The 19,562-nt window shown below is 36.0% G+C and overlaps 1 protein-coding gene across 1 annotated transcript in view; it reads right to left on the bottom strand.

The window, feature by feature from the left end:
- The window catches only part of NOX3 (NADPH oxidase 3), a 96,231-nt gene that overhangs the window by 37,845 nt on the left and 38,824 nt on the right, over nucleotides 1-19,562 (bottom strand). The window contains exons 8-10 of the mRNA XM_020986773.2: nucleotides 10,591-10,683; nucleotides 7,949-8,202; nucleotides 5,463-5,625 (exon numbers count right to left, since the gene is read on the bottom strand). Coding sequence (XP_020842432.1) covers nucleotides 5,463-5,625; nucleotides 7,949-8,202; nucleotides 10,591-10,683 — 510 coding nt within the window. The remainder of the gene's footprint in view (nucleotides 1-5,462; nucleotides 5,626-7,948; nucleotides 8,203-10,590; nucleotides 10,684-19,562) is intronic.

The following is a 19,562-nucleotide window of genomic DNA, read 5'->3' as shown; positions in this document are numbered from 1 at the left end:
GTTTTATTTTGAAGGTTTAAAGGGTGGTGTGGCAGGGAGGGCAAGGGAGTGGAAGGAGGTGGCAATTTGCTGCTATAAAGACCTGAGAGAATGCTGGCGTTGGGAAACAGGTTCTGACTTTAGACTTGAAAGTTGAGGCTTTGTTGTTAGGAGAAATTACTGCCTTTTTATGTTCCAACCTGTGCATTACACATGGAGGGAAAAAAATCCAGTCTAATTGCAGCCCAGCATCCAGCTTTAACATTCCAATTCCAAACCCCCACATCATTTCATTCCCCTCCTTGTTATGGAAGGGAACAAACTGAAAACTATAGCCCAGATCTATAATTGTGAAGAAGCTGTTAGATAAATATGTACTTCTTTTGCTATGCTGAACTTTTAAAATTATACAGATGCTGACAGCTAGGGAGAAGGAATAGTATTTGTATTGCAAAAGCATGTGGGTGGCCCTGAAAAATATTAGTTATATAAGCCTAATGATAGCTGTATTCAAACAAACACAAAGTTGCTTAAAAGGGGGTGGGGGTGCTTCATAAACTTTTCCAAATGTTTTAGATTATGATGAAACAGATTATGTGTGTAACTTCTCACATAGTGGTCAACCAAAGCTAGATTTTCACTAACTTTTGGACAGTGTTAGGATGCATGGATTCTAATCCCAGATTGATGACTTCTGAGTGTGTGACCTTGGGAAAAATCACTTAATCTGCCCTAGTAAAGGCTCAGTTCAAGTGCTGACTTATATACAATGCTTTTCCTCTTCCCTAGTCCTTGTTACTAGTATCTCTCTCCTGTCATTGCAAATAGTTTGCATTTATTTTGCATCAATTTGTCAAGTCAGCCTGTAATATCTATGTATGTATTGTTTTCTCCAAATAAAATGTAGCCTTTTTGAAAGTAGGGACTATTTCCTTTTTGTCTTTGTATTCTCATTTATGGGCAGTTAGGTGGCACAGTGGATAAAGTGGCGTCAGACTTGGAGTCAGGAAGACTCACTCATCTTTATGAGTTCAAATCTGTCCTCAGACATTTACTAGATATGTGACCCTGGGCAAGTCACTTAACTCTGCTTGCCTCAGTTTCCTCATCTGTAAAATGAGCTGGAGAAGGAAATGGCAAACCACTCCATTATCCTTTCCAAGAAAAACCCAAATGGAGTCACAAAGAGTCAGAAATGACTGAACAACATTCCCAATTGCTAGCACAGTGCCTGGTACATAGTACGTATTTAATAAATGCTTGTTGACTTGAATTGAATTAAATATTCTCTTCCCAAGTTTAATTGTTAAAAGGACACACACTGGCATTCCTTAGCAAATGTAAAATGGTCAGATGGTTAGAGAAATGTAAAATAGTTAGATGTAAAGATCTCTAAACTTCCTTTTCAGCTCTAACACAATAGAGTACATATGTTTCTAGGAATTCTAGTTCTCCATTTCTACTACCTTTCCACGCTGCTCTAATATTTCCATAGCCGTTCTCTGTCACGTTGCCCCACCCCATACCAAATTTCCCTAGAGTCTTGCAAATGAAGGACACATTATCCTCCTCCCTTTTCAGTTCTAAAAATTCTGTTCTTAAAGTGTCTTTAATATATGTATCAATTTTGCATCACTGGTTTTGTGGGGCCTTTTTATACCTGTCAGCAAAGTCAGATTTGTTGCTGTTCCAGTATCCTGAGGACCTTTACGTGTAGACGGATGGCTTAAAACTGAGCTAAGGAATAAGAATTTGATGAGAAAAAGATAGTCATGAAACTTTTGATGATTTTAAAGAGATTTTCTTTCATAAATAATTTCACTAAAGTTCAAATAAAAGAATTTTAGAACTAGAAGGGAACCAAGTGGCCATCTAATCCAAAGTCTTCATTTTACAGATAAAGTAACAGGGTCATAGAGAAAGAAACAGCTTGCCATTTCACAGTAAGTGGAAGAACTGCTACTTGAACCCTGGTTTTTGCTCTCAAAACCCAATGTTTTCCACTAGAGTTTACAGCCTCTTGGAGGTGGAATAGACCTTACAAGTCATCTATTTTAATCCTCTGCCCTGTGAAAGTATCCCCCTTCCCCCCAGTGCCCTATACCTAATACATTGTTATCGAGCCTTTTATTGTCCATTTTCAGTTATGTCACTTACTGTATGACTCAAAATGAGGTAGCAGTGTGACGCACTTTCTCCCACCCCAAGCTAATGCAATCTTGGCACCATGAAAAGAAGCATAGCTTCTAGAAATAAGGAGGTGGCAGTACCTCTGTCATCTGCCCTGGTCAGGCCACACCTGCAATATATCATTCAGTTCTGGGCAGTATAGTTCAGCTGGACATTGCTCAGCTGAACAGGGTAACCAGGATGGTGAAAGCCTTGAGATCATTTCCCATGAGCATTAGAGGATGGTTAGCCTAGAGGAAAAAAGACTTAGGGAGAACATGATAGCTATGTTCAAGGGCTGAAATGCTGTCATGTGGAAGAGGGATTCTATTTGCCGTCTTAGTCTTAGGTCCTAGAAGACAGACTTGTTTTCTTCTCCTTTGGAGATCTTCAGAAAAAGTTTGGATCCCTGTGCAGTGAGTTATGTTTTAATGGAGTTTCTTTTGGGAATATGGGTTCATCTTTATGGACACTGATGTTTCTTCCAATTTTGAAATTCTCTAATTCTTTGAAGGCAGCCCATTCCCTTTTGGGAAGACTCTAATTGATAGAATTTTTCCCTTATGTTGAAGAAAAATTTGCCTTACTGTAACTTCCATCCATTGAAGTTCTGTTCTCCTTACTCTATTTGAACATACCAAAAGAAGCTCTTTCTACTGTCCTTAGTATTTTTCAACATCTTCAGCTCCTTCTGAAGTTTAGCATTCTTAGCAGTTAAGGGAGAATTCAGGATGTTTTTTTTTAAATTTCTGAGAAAGAAAAGAATTTGTGAGGACAATATATTTGTTAAGTAAATTCTTGGCAGATTCTAAGAGAAATAGAACTAGAAGTGATTGTGGAACTGCATCATTACACTGGCATCAGAGGACAAAAGTTATAGACCTTCTGTATTGCCACGCCATTTTATTCTTAGATTTTACTTGACAACAACCTTCTGGGGGGATGCAAAAGCCCAAGAATACTGGATCATCATCATAGGTTTGGCACATAGTAAGCAATCAATAAATATCTTTTTTTATTTGTTCATTCATTCATTCATCTTTAATCACTATAAACATTTTTGATTTTGTTGATCTGCAGTTTACTAAGTGCTATGTATGTTTTGTTGAGAAGCAAGTTAAAAATCTGACTTCTTTGGGGAAAGAGAAGTTAAATCTTGTAAACCAGCATAACAGACTTTACATCTCTGTTATCTTCTGTGGCACTTATTCTGGTGCTTTACACACAGCCACTCTTGCTATGTATTGACTAACCGAATCCATAGGATACCAAGGAAGTCTTACATAAGAGAGGAATTAGGGAGGTGAACAAATAGGAGGATGGTGTCGTCTGTCCCTGGATAATGGTTTCATTTTCGTTTGGTTTGAAGCTATCATAATGGTTTCGTTTGGCTTAAAATCATCATGATGGTTTCATTATTGATAGGATTAAATTGTTGAATGGGGTCTTTGAAATTAAAAAGCAAACACTCAAGGTTTGGAGAAATTTGATGATTTCTCTCAGGTTACATAGACAACTACTGATAGATCTGAACCCAAGACCTAGTACGATATCCCTTTTCCTCCCTGACATTGACTGCCAAATGTGGCTTTTTTTAGGGCTCCATTGGATCCCTTTTTGATTAGAATTGAATTTAACTACTGAGGAGGAGCTAGAGTAGGGTTTCTTAATATAAGGACCATGGACTTGATTTTTTAAAAAAATACACATTTTGATAGACGTTTTTCAATGCATCTAGTTTCCTTTCTAATTTTGTGTACATTTTATGCATTTAAATACACTATTCTGAGGAGTCTTAATTGACTGCCAGTTAGGTCCAAGACCCTCCAAAAGTGAGAAATCCATGGACAGAGGGGACTAGGGACTAGGCAGGACTAAATTCTTTCCTAGCTTTTTATTTCCCAAAGGTCAAGTTCATTTAGCTCCATCTGGATGTGATGACTAACTCAAGAACAGTCGAGAACCAAGTTAGCCTAGAGAGTGGTGTATCTATGTATGTGTTGGGGGTGGGGTGGGTAAGGAATAAATAATAGACAAACCTAGAATGTGCCTTCTATTATATAGTAATAACCGTCAGTTTGTGTGATGGCATCTAACCTTTCTGTGCCACAAGTAGCCCCTGAGGACTTAACTAAGTCTTGGACACATTGTGACTTTCATTGGTGGATAGAGTTCCCTCTGCTGACAAAGTTGTAAGGAAAAGAGACTAATAGCTAATAACCTTCTTTCTCCTCAATTGTTATCTAATTTATCTTTCTGGTAATTCCTATATTATATTAAGTGTGAGAGTCTATTCATTTTCAAATGAACTAATTTATGAAATGTTGGTTTGGAGCTTTAAAATTTGTAGTGATGCCACTTCTTATAATGAATTCATATCCTTTGGTATAGTGTGGGTGTGTATATACATATACTATATATATATATATATATATATATATATATATATATATATATATATATATATATACTATACCAAAGGATATGAATATAAATTATTATAATATATATTATATGTTTGATATACATGCATATATATATATATATATATACACATATATTATATACATAGAAGTGTATAGAAGTCAGAAGGTGGAAGAAGCTACTCTTGACCACTAGTAAGACCAGGCAGAAGGCCACTTCTAATAGTCCTAGTGAGAGGTAATAAGGATCTGAATTAAGGTGATAGCAGTGAGAAGGTAAAGGAGGAGTCAGAGCTGAGAAACATTTCACTGGAAAAATTGAGTGGACTTAGCAATTGACATAATGTAAGGGGAGAGAACAGAAACAGAGACAATCCTGAGACTTTCAGCCTAGGTGATTGAGAGGATGGTGATAACATTAAGGGAAGGAGGGAAGTGAAAGGAGGAGCTAGTTGGGAATGAGGAAGATGAACAGCTTAAGCCCTAAGTGTATCTAGCTATTTTCCATGATTCACAAGTGTAAGATGTTATAACAATATTACAACAACATTTTCAGACCAAACCTGGCAAAGAAATGTTGCCCGTTGATATAACTGCTGTCTCGTCACACGCCAATTGTCGCATGTCCATATTTTACCAAAATGAGCAATTACATGTTCTATAATGGCAGTGGAGCAATAAAATTTATGTCTTGTCATCTTTAACAAGATTAGACATAACCCTTCTCATAAATATAATACTGAATGGAGATTTTTAAGAACATAAGTATAGTTAAGGATCCTTGAGTTTATCCCTTGTAGTTAATTAAAATCCTCCCCAAGAATTTGCAGATGATATAAGGAGGCTGAACATTTTGCCCAGGGAAGGTCTACATGAATGATTTCTCCATACCTTGTCCAGCTTCAGCTCTGTATGTGGACCACAACATCTATGGTATATAGATTTCAAAATAGAGGCAAAGGGGGTGACTCCTATTCCTGCAGCAATGCACACACTGATTTGATAGTGAAAAACATCTGTAATAGCAGCTCCAAACGGTCCATCCACTGCCAGTCTAAAGGCACAAAGTAAAATACAATTTAATATTCAGGAACAGAATCAGAAAATGCCATTTTAAGGATGACTTTTTGAGCCCACTTCCCCCCCCCATAAAGATCTACCTAAGGTAGAGTTAAGAAGCATATTTCTGGGATCGGTCAGAGAAATTCATCACTAGGAACTTCCTAGGCAGGCCTAGGACAAAAGGGGAAAAAAAATAACACAAAAAACAAAGGCTACGGGTTTAAGATTGTTCTATTTGGTGAGTTGAAACTTGACTTGAAGATGTATGGGGCTGCTTCCTTGTAGTGACAATGAGGCTGTCGTTATGGGCAGATTCAATTGGTGAAAGGACAGATATTGACTTATTTTGGCACCTCCTGTCTCTCCTATGTGATGTGCTCGCTTTGTAGTCATTGGAAGTTGTGTCCATGGAATCAAGGTTAGAGAAATAAGTCCTTTTTATCTTAAGCTGGCCAAATGAAAAGCAGAAGAACTAAGGTGAGTTGGAAGACCTATCTTGCCCTTTTGGAATGCAATTCCCTTCCTTTCTCACTTGTTTAATCAGAAGATTTAGTGTATACAAACTGAGCAGGTATATTGTATGTCATTCAAGTGTAATGGAAGCCATTCATTTGGATTTCTTGAAAATACACTACGAAGTCTGTTCACAGGGAAATCACTGCATGCACCTTACCTACAGATAACTGGGCCAGCAATACAACATGTCCCATGATAAAGATGTTTTAATCTCTCTATTTTTAACATGTTGTTTATGAGATGCTACTGAGTAGGGATAATTTATGTGTGACCTCTGTTACAATTCTGTTCTTACTGCCATATCATTGGTAAAGGATGATGAAAATGCCAACATTTATCTAACACTTCAAAGTTTGTGAAGCACTTTATATATGTAGACTCATTTGATCATCATAATAGCCTTGAGAGGTAGGTACTATTATTATGGCCATCTTATAAGTGAGGAGACTGAGACCAAGAGAGGTTAAGTAACTTGCCCAGAGTCATACAGCTGGTAAGTATCTGTGGAAAAATTTAAACTCAGGTCTTCTTGATTCCAAGTCTAGCACTCTATCCACTGCGTAACCTAGCTGCAAAAAAAAAAAAAAATGAGCAACTCAGAACTTACTTGACTTATATATCATATTTCTAACTTATAGTTTCCCAGTGGCCATCATTCAATCTTTTCTTTACCAGAGTACTGATTCAGGGACGTACCAATCTTTTGAAAACATCTAGGTAGTATAGTGGATACAGCTATGAATTGGGAGTCAGGAAGACTTGTATTTGAATTTAGCCTCAGACATTTACCAGTTGTGTGACCCTGGGATCAAGTTACTTAACATCCCAACTTTCAGTTTCCTTATCTGTAAAATGGGAATAATAATAACAAATGTTCCACAGGGTTGCTATGAGGATCAAATGAGTTAACATATGTGAAGTGCTTTGCAAATCTTAAAGCATTATATAAATATTAGTTATTTTGGACACCAAATTTTCTGAGTACTCTCTGCTTGTTCTGCCCAAAGGGCAGAACTAGGAGCATTAGGTGGAGTTACTGAGGCAAAGTGGTCTGATGTAGTAAAAACTTCCTAACAATTACAACTAACCTAGTATTTAATGGGTTGTATGTGAGTATGAGTATGAATAAGAGTAATCTCATAGATTCTCCCTCATTGGAAATCTTTAAGTCAATCAATCAATCAATCACTCATAAGCACGTACTAACTACATACTAAGTGCCAGGCCCTTTACCCATAGCATTCTAATGATAGAAAGACTAAAATGAAATAGCTCCTGCCCTCAAGGAGCTTACCTTCTTTCAAATAAAACCTGTATGACCATAAGTTGATTATGACATAGAAGGGTTCCTTGTTCAAGTATGCTTAGATAGCTTAAGAGGTCTCTTCCAACTCTGATATTTTGTTATTTGAGTGGATACAACCCCCAGAAGAGATGCTTTTAGGGCTGAGGTGCTACCAATTCTCTCTCTCTCTCAATCAATCATGACTTAGTATTTCTTTCACTTGAATATTTTTTTTTTCCATAATAGTTCTGGATAAATGTCCTCAGTGTTGTACAGGATTTACTAAAGCATTCTGATGCACTGATTCTCAAAGAGAAAGAAAAAAAGAAAACAAACAAGAGATACACCCTCACAACCTTGGAGAAGACTGTGGCTATCTGTTGTTGTAATCTTACGTGCTAAAGATAATATTTTATATATATGCATATATATACATGTATGTATGCATATATATACATATTTATATATATGCATACATACATACATACACTTTAAAATGAAATTTGATTCTAACCTTGGAAGCATCCAGGGCTCCTTAAAAGATGTTTCTTCTACTCCAAACGCCTTAAACAAAGCTTCTGTCCAGTCACCTGCCATACGTATATGTACACTAAAAAAGTCTTCCTCACGGGCTGAGGTGAGGGTGAAAGGATGCCATTCCAACTGGGAAATGGATGGACACTGCAAAAAGATGTACTGTCCAGGCTCCATTTTAAAACCACGCTTTTTCATATGGAGTTCCAGGACTTCAGAGGGATGAGTTACCACCTAAATCATAATAAGATAGTGAGTGATTTGTCTTTTCATTCATGTTTAATTGCAGGAAAGGAAGAATGAAATGATCTGAGAAGGCACCTATGAGGCTATTTGAACTTGCTTTGGCATTCATCATCTTAAAGGTTTATGTTTTCACAAGAAAGAAAAATACAAAGCAATAGATTTTTTCGAAGTATGGTCCCACATTTGTAATATGGATAACTCCTAGCTGGGAAGCAGTGTTACCTACCAGGGGTGGGGAATATATGGCCACAAGTGGCCTTCTAGGACCTGAGGTATGGCCTTTTGACTGAGTCCAAGTTTTACAGAACAAATCCTTTTGTTAAGGGGATTTGTTCTGTGAAGTTTGGATTCAGCCAAAGGGCAGCACTTGAGGACCTAGAGGACCACATGCAGCCTCAAGGCTGCAGGTTCTCTAACCCTGATAGGGCTATGGCTGTATGACCCTCATTTTTAGGCCTTCCCAGGGTGTGCTTAACTGAGTCAAAGAAACTACAGACTAACAAGATTTTCTACTGAAATATATGTCTTTGATAAAAATGTAACTCCTTATTATATAGCAATAACAGATACCTAATTCCATATTTACACAAATTAATACAAATATATTTTTCACACTTAGGTTTTACTTTTAGTTACTTAATTTTATTAAATAAGTTGCACCTGTCAATAACCTATAACTCTTCTCACACTACTCAATCTAACCCTGCATTTTTCTCAAACTCCAAAGGAAAATAACTTCTATATTCATTGTAAATATTTCCTTACAGTCAAAAGTCTATGTGGGCATGCAGATAGTTACTGGTGCTGGTTTTGATTTTCAGGTCAATGTGGCATCAAGATTTTTTCCCAGCTGAATCCACAAATATATTCACCTGCTAGAACACTTGATCTAATCTATAAAGATGAAATCTAATAAGAATAAATATAGAGTAAAACATTTGGGTCCAACAAATCAGTTTTCAAAAGTGTAAGTTGGAGGACTGGGGGTTTTAGTGGGCGGCAAGATTATATGGTGTCTGAAAACGTGAATGCAATCTTGGGCTGCATTAAGAGACATAACATTCAAGACTAGAGAGGACATAATCCCACTGTAATGTGCACTGGTCAGGATATATCTGGAATACCTTACTCAGATCTGAGTACTACATATGGGGGAAGACATTGATAGGCTGGGGTGCATCCAAAAGAGGATAGCCAGAATAGTAATGAATCATGAGATCAAATCTTGTGAGCATCAGTTGAAGGAACTAGGATAATTAACCTAGAGAGAAGAAGACTTGGGGGAGAGGCATGATACCTATTTTCAAGTATTTGAAAGTTTATCATGTGAAACAGGAATTAGATTTGTGTTATAATAGAAAAAATGTTTAACTTAGAGTGAGAAGAACCTAAGTTCAAATCACAACACTGATATTTAGTACCTGGGTAATCTTGGGCAGATCACTTAAAACCTCTGGATCTCAGTTTTTGCATTTGTAAAAAAGGAAAGTATTGGTTAAATGACATGTAAAGTCCTTCAAATCTTAAAACTATATTCCTATGATCCTATGCTTGTCTCCAAAGAACGGAACAAGAAGCAATTGGTGAAAGCCGCAAAGAGGCAAATATAGACTTTAAATAAGGGGGAAAAAACCTAACAAGTATAACCATCCTAAAGTGAAATAAACTATCTCATAGGGTACTAGGTTCTCCCTCTCTCAGTGAAGTCTTCAAATTAAGGCCAAATGACCACTTAGTATATTATAAAAGGGAGTTTTATACAAATAGGGGCTTGTTTAATGGTAGGCTTCAAATTCTGAGGTTCTGTGATTGTGTGAAAGCTCTTATTGATAGATTTCCCAAGCTTATGAGGAGGAGAAAATTTTTCAGTGTCTACTTATATTTTCTGGATCTCAGACTGGCTATTCTCTGTGTATGTGTCAAGTGGCTCTGGATATGAATCATAAACATTTGTTTTTGTATAAAAACAAAAATAATTGAGTTTTTCTGTGTCTGTATGGGGTGGGAGAGGCGAGGTAGGTAAAGGTGGGAGCAGTAGATAGGTTCTAGGTCAAAAATGTCACCATAGTACCAAGTATATCTAACTATTTTTCAGAATGAGAAGTTGAAGTGAAAAGAAATATGGTGGAATCCCTATTACTGCCTCATAAACCATTGGCAGAATTCTGTAAACTGGTCTGATCACTAGACCTACCTTCTCTTCTATAAAATTAGTCACACTAAAAGATGCTCAGGATGCAAGCAATTATTAGAACAGAAGATGAGCCTCTAAATTATAGACAGTTCTGCAATAAAAATGGCAAATTAAAACTTGGGCTAATAAAAATTTTTCATCTACACTCTGGCTTTTATTCCTACATAAAGCTGCATACATACCTTAGTAATGACAACTTTCTGTTGAAATCGCCAGAACCTAATTATCCTTTCACACATATACAAGACCACAGGGCCTAAAACCCATTTCCAAGCCTATAGAGAATAAAAGAAAGAAAAAAAGGAACTGAAAATATGATCTCAATATTTTTACTTTGGACCAAGCCAATATATGACATGATGGGATTAGGAGGTTTTCCTTGTAACTCTTGCTGATTATCTAAGCACTAATACCCTTTTACTAAATGCTAAACTATTCAGTTAATCTCTGAAGTTCATGGGAAGTGCTTATTTAAAGGATTAAACTCCTTAGCATTGATATTTATGCTTACTTGATCAATGACACCTTTATATAATTAGAAAAAAATGAATTGTCAAAAAGAAAGTTGAGAGCCTACTTTGATTGAGAGAGGATCATAAATGCTTCCAATTACACCAAAGCCCAAGGTTTACAAAGCAACATTAATGAATTCTCAACTCAATAACATTAAACTGCTAATCAACAGATTTGGCCTGTGCTGCCGTGTGAGTCGAGGTTTACATACCAACATACCACTTCATGGAATGTAAAGCACCAGGTTCATTACACCAGTGCCAGGTTTACCAAGTCAACAGAAAAGAATAACTATCATCAGGAAAACTGTGATCTTGAAACTATGGTCAATCCAAATTTACATATAAAACATAGAAATGTTTGGACTGCTCCTATAATCAATTAATCAAGTCCCTACTAAAGTGTAGGTCCCTTGAGGATACGACTTTTTTCTTATCTTTGTATTTCTAATAGGCCTTGTAGTAAAGAATAAATACATACCTGTTGGATGAATGATTGAAGGGACTAACCAATTGCTGTTCTCTTTTACACGTTAAGTATGATGATAGTTATAGAAAAAGCATAAGATATGGTCCCTCCTTTCAAGAAGCTTAGAATGCCAGCCTCAACTGGCCAGATTTTATTTACTTTAATTTACAAACATTTATTAAATACTTACAGTATGCTAATAGGGCAGGTAGGTGGAACCCTAGATAAAGTATCTGGCCTGGAGTTAGGAAGACTCATCTTTCAATTCAAATTAAGTTCAAATTCGGCTTCAGACACTTATTAGCTGTGTGACCCTGTGCAAGTCATTTAACCCTGTTTGCCTCACTTTCCTCATCTATAAAATGAACTGGAGAAAAAAATAGCAAACTACTCCAGTATCTTTGCCAAGAGAACCCCAATTGGAGTCATGAAGAGTTGGACAGAATTGAAAATGACTGAACAACCACAAAACTATTAGGCTAGTAGTTGGGCACATAAAGACAAAAACAAAACAGTCCCCAACTCAGGAAGCTTAATTGGGGGAAGACAACATGTATACAGATAAGTAAATATGAAATACGTACAAAACAATAGAAAATAAAGGTAAGAGGTAAGAACTTTTAACAGTTGGGAAGGAAATCCTCATACAATAGTGGTACCTTAGCTAGTAGAGTAATTCACAAGATAAGATATGGTACAGTGGAAAGAACACTGGACACGGTATTGAATAACCTGGGTTTCTATCCTGGCATTGTCTGTGTGACTATGGGGAAGTCACTGAACCTGCTTGGACTTCAGGTTGCTCATCCGGAAAAAGAAGGTGTTATCTTAGATGGGCTCTGAGGTCTCTTCTAACACAAGATCTCTGACCCCATGATCTTACTCTATCTCTCTTTGGTTGTGCAAATCTATCCTCTGCAAATTTCCAAAAGAAACATTATTGTTAGTCTAAGCTCTTTATTCACCACATTGTCTACTTTTGTCCTGGCACCTTTAACACCACCTTGTGGAGAAGATCTATGTCTTACACTGCTTTTGCAATTCCATAACACTGAGTTGAGTGTTAGCCACATAATGAAAACTCAGTAAATACTTTTTGATTGACTGCTTTACTTTTCCAATCTTCCATAACTCTCTCTTTTCAGGTTCCTGACCTCTCTCTTCCAATTACTTTGAGTAAAGCCCTTCTGTTTTACTTTTGCTATAGCTAAGTTTTTCTTCTTGCAGTTCTTTTTGTCTCTTTTGTTTGCCTCTGGGTCTATTCTCCCCTCGAAAGTCAACATTCATCAGATGCCTTACCTTGCCTGCATCAACTCTCTTTGAAAATTCAGCACTAATCTTATAAATCTTATCCACCAAAGGTTTGTTTTATACTGACAGTGTGACGCACATTTAAACCAACCATCCCCACTTCAGGAAGGCTTAGCAAATGTCTTGAACCAGATAAGAAATGAACCATTTCCCCATCAGTTTTGGGGGATCATGAGGTGATAATAGAGAAAAGGAGCAAGATTATGGCAGGAGGGTTTGGACAAGAAAGGGGGCAGAAATGTAAAGAGGAAGCAAGGGAATAAATTGGCAATTTTCCTAACCCTACATAAGTATGGGTAGTCTCTGGAGAAGTAGGTTGGACAGAAATCGTAGACAGAGTTTTTTGTGCATGAGCAAAACATACTCATCATTTAAATTGTCTTGTTATTTGAAGTTTTGGACATGACATATTTTCCTCACGTCCAAATATCTCGTCTCTCATTTTTCTTTGTCAGTTAAATGTAATAAATGTTTTCTTCTTCTTTTTGGTGATTAACATTCATATGGGATATTTTTGGACCAAATTATCCAGAAAATCATCAACTTACTTAAATTTTGAATTTTTTGAGAGCAGAAACTTTGTCTTATAATGTTTCTGAATCCCATAGTGTTAGAGCTAGAAAAGACCTTAGATGTCATGTAGTCCAACATCCTCATTTTATTCACTCTTTCAAAAATGGGTTAGCTAAAGGGCTCTCCATTTTACTGATCTTTCCAAAGAACCAGCTTTTAGTTTTCATCATTTCTATAGATCATTTTCCATCTTCTCTATTTTGTCCTCTAATTTTCAAGACTTCTCCTTTCATGCTTATTTTAGCATTGTTTATTTGATTAAATGACTATAGGTTTACTAAGCACAGAGAGATTAAGTGATGACTACCTAGGATCACATAGCTGGTAAGTAGCTCAAATTTCAGTGCCCTATCTACTGCAACCTTCTGCCTCTTGTTGGATCTTTAGTTTTTTAAAAATTCATACTCTGGTCATTAACCCTCTGTCTATTTTGTTAATATATAATTTATGTTAATAATAATTTTGTTTTCAGATATATTTTTCTTATGTTTGCTATGTTATTTCACTATTATCCTCTTTCATGTAGTTATTATTTCTAAGATTTTTTTTGCCCATTCATCATCTAAGATGTCATTATTAAGTCTTCCTTTAAGTTTGCCTCTTTTCCTTGTGTTTCATGTATTTGCTATTATTTTATTGTGTTGTAGTCTGGAGAGTATATGTTTAATATTTCTGCCTTTTTACATTTATGTGTAATTATGTACAGTTTTATTTTTATAAAATACAAATTTATGCTGAGAAATATGTATGCTCTTTAAAGTCTCCATTCAGAAGATGCCATAAATCTTTTAGACCTAACTTTTCCAACAACATTTTCAGCTCTGTATTTTCCTTTTTTTTTAAAAAAAAACCAACTTTTTCTTAGATTTATCCAATTCTGAGAGAGGCATAGAGTCTTAATAATTAAATAAATTAATTAACTATTATTGTGTTATATAATATCTATGTCTATTTGCAGTTCAGTTAATTTTTTCTTTATAAATTTAGATGCTATATCATTTGGTTCATATACTTTTTTACCATTGATATTATTTTAATTTCCACTGAACCCATAAGTACAACATAATATCCTTTATCTCTCTTGACACTGTGTTTTTTATTTTTGCTTTGTGTTCACAAGATTGAAACTCTTACTTATTTGAATTAGATGATGTGTAGGAAATTGATTCCAGTTTCATTTTCATTTCGCAAGGGTCTTTACCTTTTAGAAATGTTTCTTTCATGCAGCAAGTTGTTTAATTTTTTAAAATGTTCTTATAATTTCTGCCATTCCCTTTCAATTTTATTGGATTGCTTAATCTATTTGTATTTAAGGTTACACATCAGTTAAGCTTTTTCTTCATTTATTTCTTCTGTGCTGATTTTTAATCCCCTCCTTCTTTAAGACAGCACTCTGTCTCTGTAATTAATTTTGCTGATATCACTTTGATGCTAGTCTATTCCCACAGGCTCTCCTCTATTCCCATTGAAATGTCCTTGAATTTACTTAAATTATTAATTTCTCTTTGTTTTATTTATTAATTAATTCAGCATCCTCACTCCTATTTTGACTCTTCCCTTTCTCCACTCAGAATTTTTTCCTCACCTCCCCCTCCAAACCTTGGCTTATATAACATTATTTTGTGGCACTCTTTTCTTAGAAGTTTTCATTTACTGTGTACTCTCTTTTATATTTACCCCCCTTTAGACTACAGTGAATTAGATTATCTCATTTGTGTTGTGTTATGCTTTCACTCCTTCCTTCTTTATCTTCTTTATGTACCTCATGAAGTATCTTCTGGCATATCAAATCTGAGTTCCCTCCTCTATGCCATTTCTATGTTAACGTGATTTTAGATTTCACCATATTCTCTCTTCCCGTTATGTATGTATGTGTTTGTGTATTCATTCACTTATTTTATATTTCCTTTTTTGTGGGGCTTTTCTTCTGTTATGCCTCATGGAAGAAAGCAGTGTTGCATGGAGGGCATCACTATATCTGAAGTTATAATGACTGGTTCTACCCTTTGCCCTTTCAATGATCCCTCAGTGCTCTGAGGACCAGGTTCTCTATCTCTGATTCTACCCCAGTAGGTGCCAAATGCTCTTAGTGACCCATAAATCCTTTCTCCTGGTTTGGGGGATCCACTGCTCAGAGGAAGTAGTCTACTGTACCCATTTCCCTCCCAATGAAATCCATTGTAAGGACTCTGTCTCTCATCATTACTGTCATGGTTATCTGCTTTAATGGCATTATTTTCTTTGCTACAGGGAGGGCCACCTTCCAACGTCCAGCACCTCTATCCCAGACATTTTCTCCGTTGCCTTTATTCTACTTTCCCCTAACTCCACATTCTTATTGATATATTTTAAAAAATTGCCATCTCATTTCCTTTTCACTCAGTACTGGGATCAATAGGAAAGGGTTTGGTTTTTGCTCCTTTCTGTCTTGTCTTTTCTCTTTCTGTTTTAGTGATACCTCACTGTGTTATCCCTAACAGAAAAGATATTGTTTTGCTTATAGGGAATATGAGATTTAGTCCATAAATAATCATTCCACTCTTCTCTTCCCTTTCCCTGACTCAAACTCTTTAGCAACTAGATGTTTTTTGTCCTTTGAAAATTCCCCCTCCATGCGAATCCTTTTTTTAAAGCAATATCCTATAAATACGAGAGATGATTTCATTGCTTAGTTTTTCTTGAACGTTGTACTTATTTATCCCTGTGCATCTGTTGTTTGGGGTTTTTGAAAACCTGAGAGCCTGCTCGCATTTTTTGGAGGACAGAGGTGACTCAAATGTTTTTTGTTGTTGTTATTGTTGTTGGGGGGGGTGTCTATCTTTGTCAATTATTAGGCTCAGTTTTGCAAGATACATTATTTCAGATTGTATCTCAAATTCCTTTGCTTTTTAAAAAATACATTATTCCATTTCATTCTCTTGTTTGTTGTAGCTTTAGAATAATGCTAAGCTATTTGAACTGATGTCACTTTATATCTGAAAGTCTGATTGTTTACAAAATTTGCTGTTTGGTGCTAAGATTCTGAAATTAAACCACAATATGCCTTTAGAATTTCAAGGTTTAATCCATAGAATAGATAAATACTTATTTAAAAGTTATAGTTTTCCTGTACTATTTCCTCTGATATGATAAGATTTTAAAATTAATCATGCTCCTCTGGGTACTTATGGTTTGTAATTTATCTTTATGTATTATTTGTTCAAGTTCAGTCACTTTGGCTTGAATAAAAATCTTGTGTTTTTGCAAAGTTTTTGCTTCTTTTCTGAAAATTTTTCTTTCATTTATTTATCTTTGAATTCCAAATTTGCCACTCTCTCTGTCACATCTTTGAATTCTCTGTTATGTGTTCCAGCTTTTCTATTGAATTTTTTCTTTGTCTTTGTTTTAAGAGCTTTGGTGTCTAACAATTTCCATCCTAAGATTGTTTAAAAGATTTATTTCTCTTCTTTATTTCTTGTTATCGTTCCATGGTTTCTGGAGAATTAAGAGAATTCTTTTTGTATTAAGGATTTGAGGTTAATTTTCTTTTGTTGTGTGTTTGTTTGGTATGTTATGACCTTCTTTTGAATTTTTACCCATTTTTCTTTCTGTCTGTATAGGTCTTACTATTGTTTTATCTGATTGGCAACTCAGTTTATACGCAATCCTTCTCATCTAGACTTTTTATGTTTTGGCTTTTTAATACTCTCTCTCTCTCTCTCTGTCTCTCTCTCTCTCTCTCTTTCTCTCTCTCTCTCCTAGTAGTTTGTCAACAGTTTTCCACTGAAAAGGGAGAATTGTCTGAAAACCTGACCTATATAAACTCCATTAGGAGAGGACTGATCACATCTAGATTTCTTGTTTCCTTTCCCTTGGGCGTGGAAGTCCAGAGGATCCATCTTTTCCAAATTTCTTTTCCCCATCATTTGCACTCTCTTTACTTCATTTTGCTGGATGGAAATAATGTATTCTGCCTCTTGTAGAGTACACCTCTTGATACAAATGAGAAAAGAGAGCCCAAGAGCGATGAAGAGATTCACCTAAGGTCTTAGAGATAGTAAGTGGCAGAGCAAGGATTCAAACCCCTTTGACTTTATGGGCAGTGTTCTTTCCACCTCGACATGCTGCCTTCCCAAAGCGTATACAATACATTGTACATAGTAGGAACTCAATACACTTACATACTGTACAGATTTCTTTGAGGATAGGGAAATTGTTACTTTATCTCCTTCCTTCCTTCCATTATTTCAATTCCCTTTCTGTCCCCACTTCTGTTCCAGGATCTCTACCTGCTTCCTTCTACCATCTACTCACCCACAAATTTCTTTTGGAAGAAAATCTAGTCCTATAAATATTGAGTTCAGTTTTTATTTTGGATTATTAACAATCTCTTAAGTGCACACATTAAGCATTTGATAACCAGGTATCTAAGTGACATATATAACAATCCAAAGTAGAGTGAAGACAGAAAGGAAATTGAAATAATGTGGTTAAAAATAATAAAAAGATTAGCTAGCAAAGTACTTTACATCTCTTCTTATTTGGTACTGACAACAATCCACTGAGGTAAGTGCTATTATTATCATCACCATTTTATAGATAAGGAAACTGAGGCTGAGAAGTTAAGAGATTTGCCCAGTATCACAGAGTTAAATAGCTGAGGAAGGATTTGAACCCATCTTCCTGACTCCAAATCCAGCATTCTATCCACTGTGTGGATACTGGGCAAATCTCTTATTATTATCAATTATTTTTAACTTAACCATGGTATGAAGAACAATTTCAAGAAAATGTCTACCTGGATATCCAGAAGCAACTGTTAGATTGCATAAAGGATTGCATTAAACAAAACAAAGCAAACAAATAGATATGTAGCAGTGGTGAAACCACTTGATGAAAGTAAGATTATCTTCTTTTTAGTCTTGACCCAGCATAACTTTAGGCAGGTTCCTCAACCCTTTTATCCTTCAGTTTCCTTATATCTAAAATAAGGATACTGGACTAGATGACCTCTAAAATACCTCCCAACTATGACATTTTAGTATTTCAGTGTCATCAAAGTCATTGTTTATCTCCAGATAACCATCAAAGGTCACCCTGTAGTGTCCAAATTTAGAGGTTACTAATTTCATTTCTTCTTGAGTAGGTAAAAACAACTGGCTTAAGCAACAAATTAGTAAAAATAATTAATATAGGAAGCTACTAGTCAGTGGGCTTTCTCTCCTTGGTGGTGATACTCCAGGTGAACTCCTTCTTGGCCTTGCCCTGCCCTGCTCTGTCCTGCTCTCCTCTTTCCCCTGGATGACAAACTCTATGGTAGTGGTTTCATGGTACACTGTCATCTTTGTTCATGTGGCCCATTGTCTTAAGGTCTAAGGTCTTCTTCCAAAATGTTCCAAAAAGTTGATTTTGGGGTGCTTTTTGTGGGACATGCTCTACAAATATTTTGTGATACATGGGGCATTAGAATTTCTTATAATTGCTCTTTGTCCTACTAACTATGTTTCTTAAATTCATGTAACTCTCTACCAGGAATGAAATAGTACTAGTGAAGCAGCAGTAGTTTCTTGTGATTCTACCCCTTAAATTTTGCCTGCCTTCACCAGAAAATAAAACATAACTTAAGAAAAGACTTTTATATCCTTTGTTCAACTCAGCTAAAACTTTTGTCTCTAGTGCTTTAAAACACAATACGTTTTTTAAAGAATGTTAAAGTCCTTTGCTTGGCTAAGAAGGATCCAGAAATCTTTGTGAACTGCTGTAAACATCTATCTTTGGAACCTGGAGTCATGGGGAGCTGAAGAATTGCTTGATTATAATTTGGCCTTCTGATTGGATTAATTAATGTGGGGGTTATATATGATGGAAACTGTTTCTTGGAATAGTAGGAATGTATCTGTATAGAAGTTATATTAATTGGAACCCAAGAGCTACATGGAGTTAGAGACTTGAGTGGAAAGATAGGAGATAAAGAGGCAAACTAGGTATGATGCAGTGAAGTGCAGGAACCTCTTTGTGTCCTTGGAATGCCTTTTCCTTTCAGGGTCTACTAGACATCAGATAGAATACTGCACAGTTCAGCCAAGCGGTAATTGTACAGCCCACACAAGCTTTGAATCAGGATCCATTAAAAATAATGGGAAAGACTGACAACATGAGTTTGAGTGTGCAAGGAGGTGTGGCAGGAGAGAGTTAACAGAGAGATGGGTAAGTTTCCCCCCTTTTAATGATAATTAATGTCAGCGCATGCAGCAAGGAGCAGGCTCTGGTCTGTATTCATGGTGCGTTGGAGGGTATTGATTTTTTTATG

Source organism: Phascolarctos cinereus, unplaced genomic scaffold (assembly GCF_003287225.1).
Source record: "Phascolarctos cinereus isolate Bilbo 61053 unplaced genomic scaffold, phaCin_HiC Scaffold_5;HRSCAF=322, whole genome shotgun sequence".
Classification (NCBI taxonomy): Eukaryota; Metazoa; Chordata; class Mammalia; order Diprotodontia; family Phascolarctidae; genus Phascolarctos; species Phascolarctos cinereus.
Note: the sequence above shows the minus strand (reverse complement) of the source record. Positions and strands in the feature narration are given on the sequence as shown.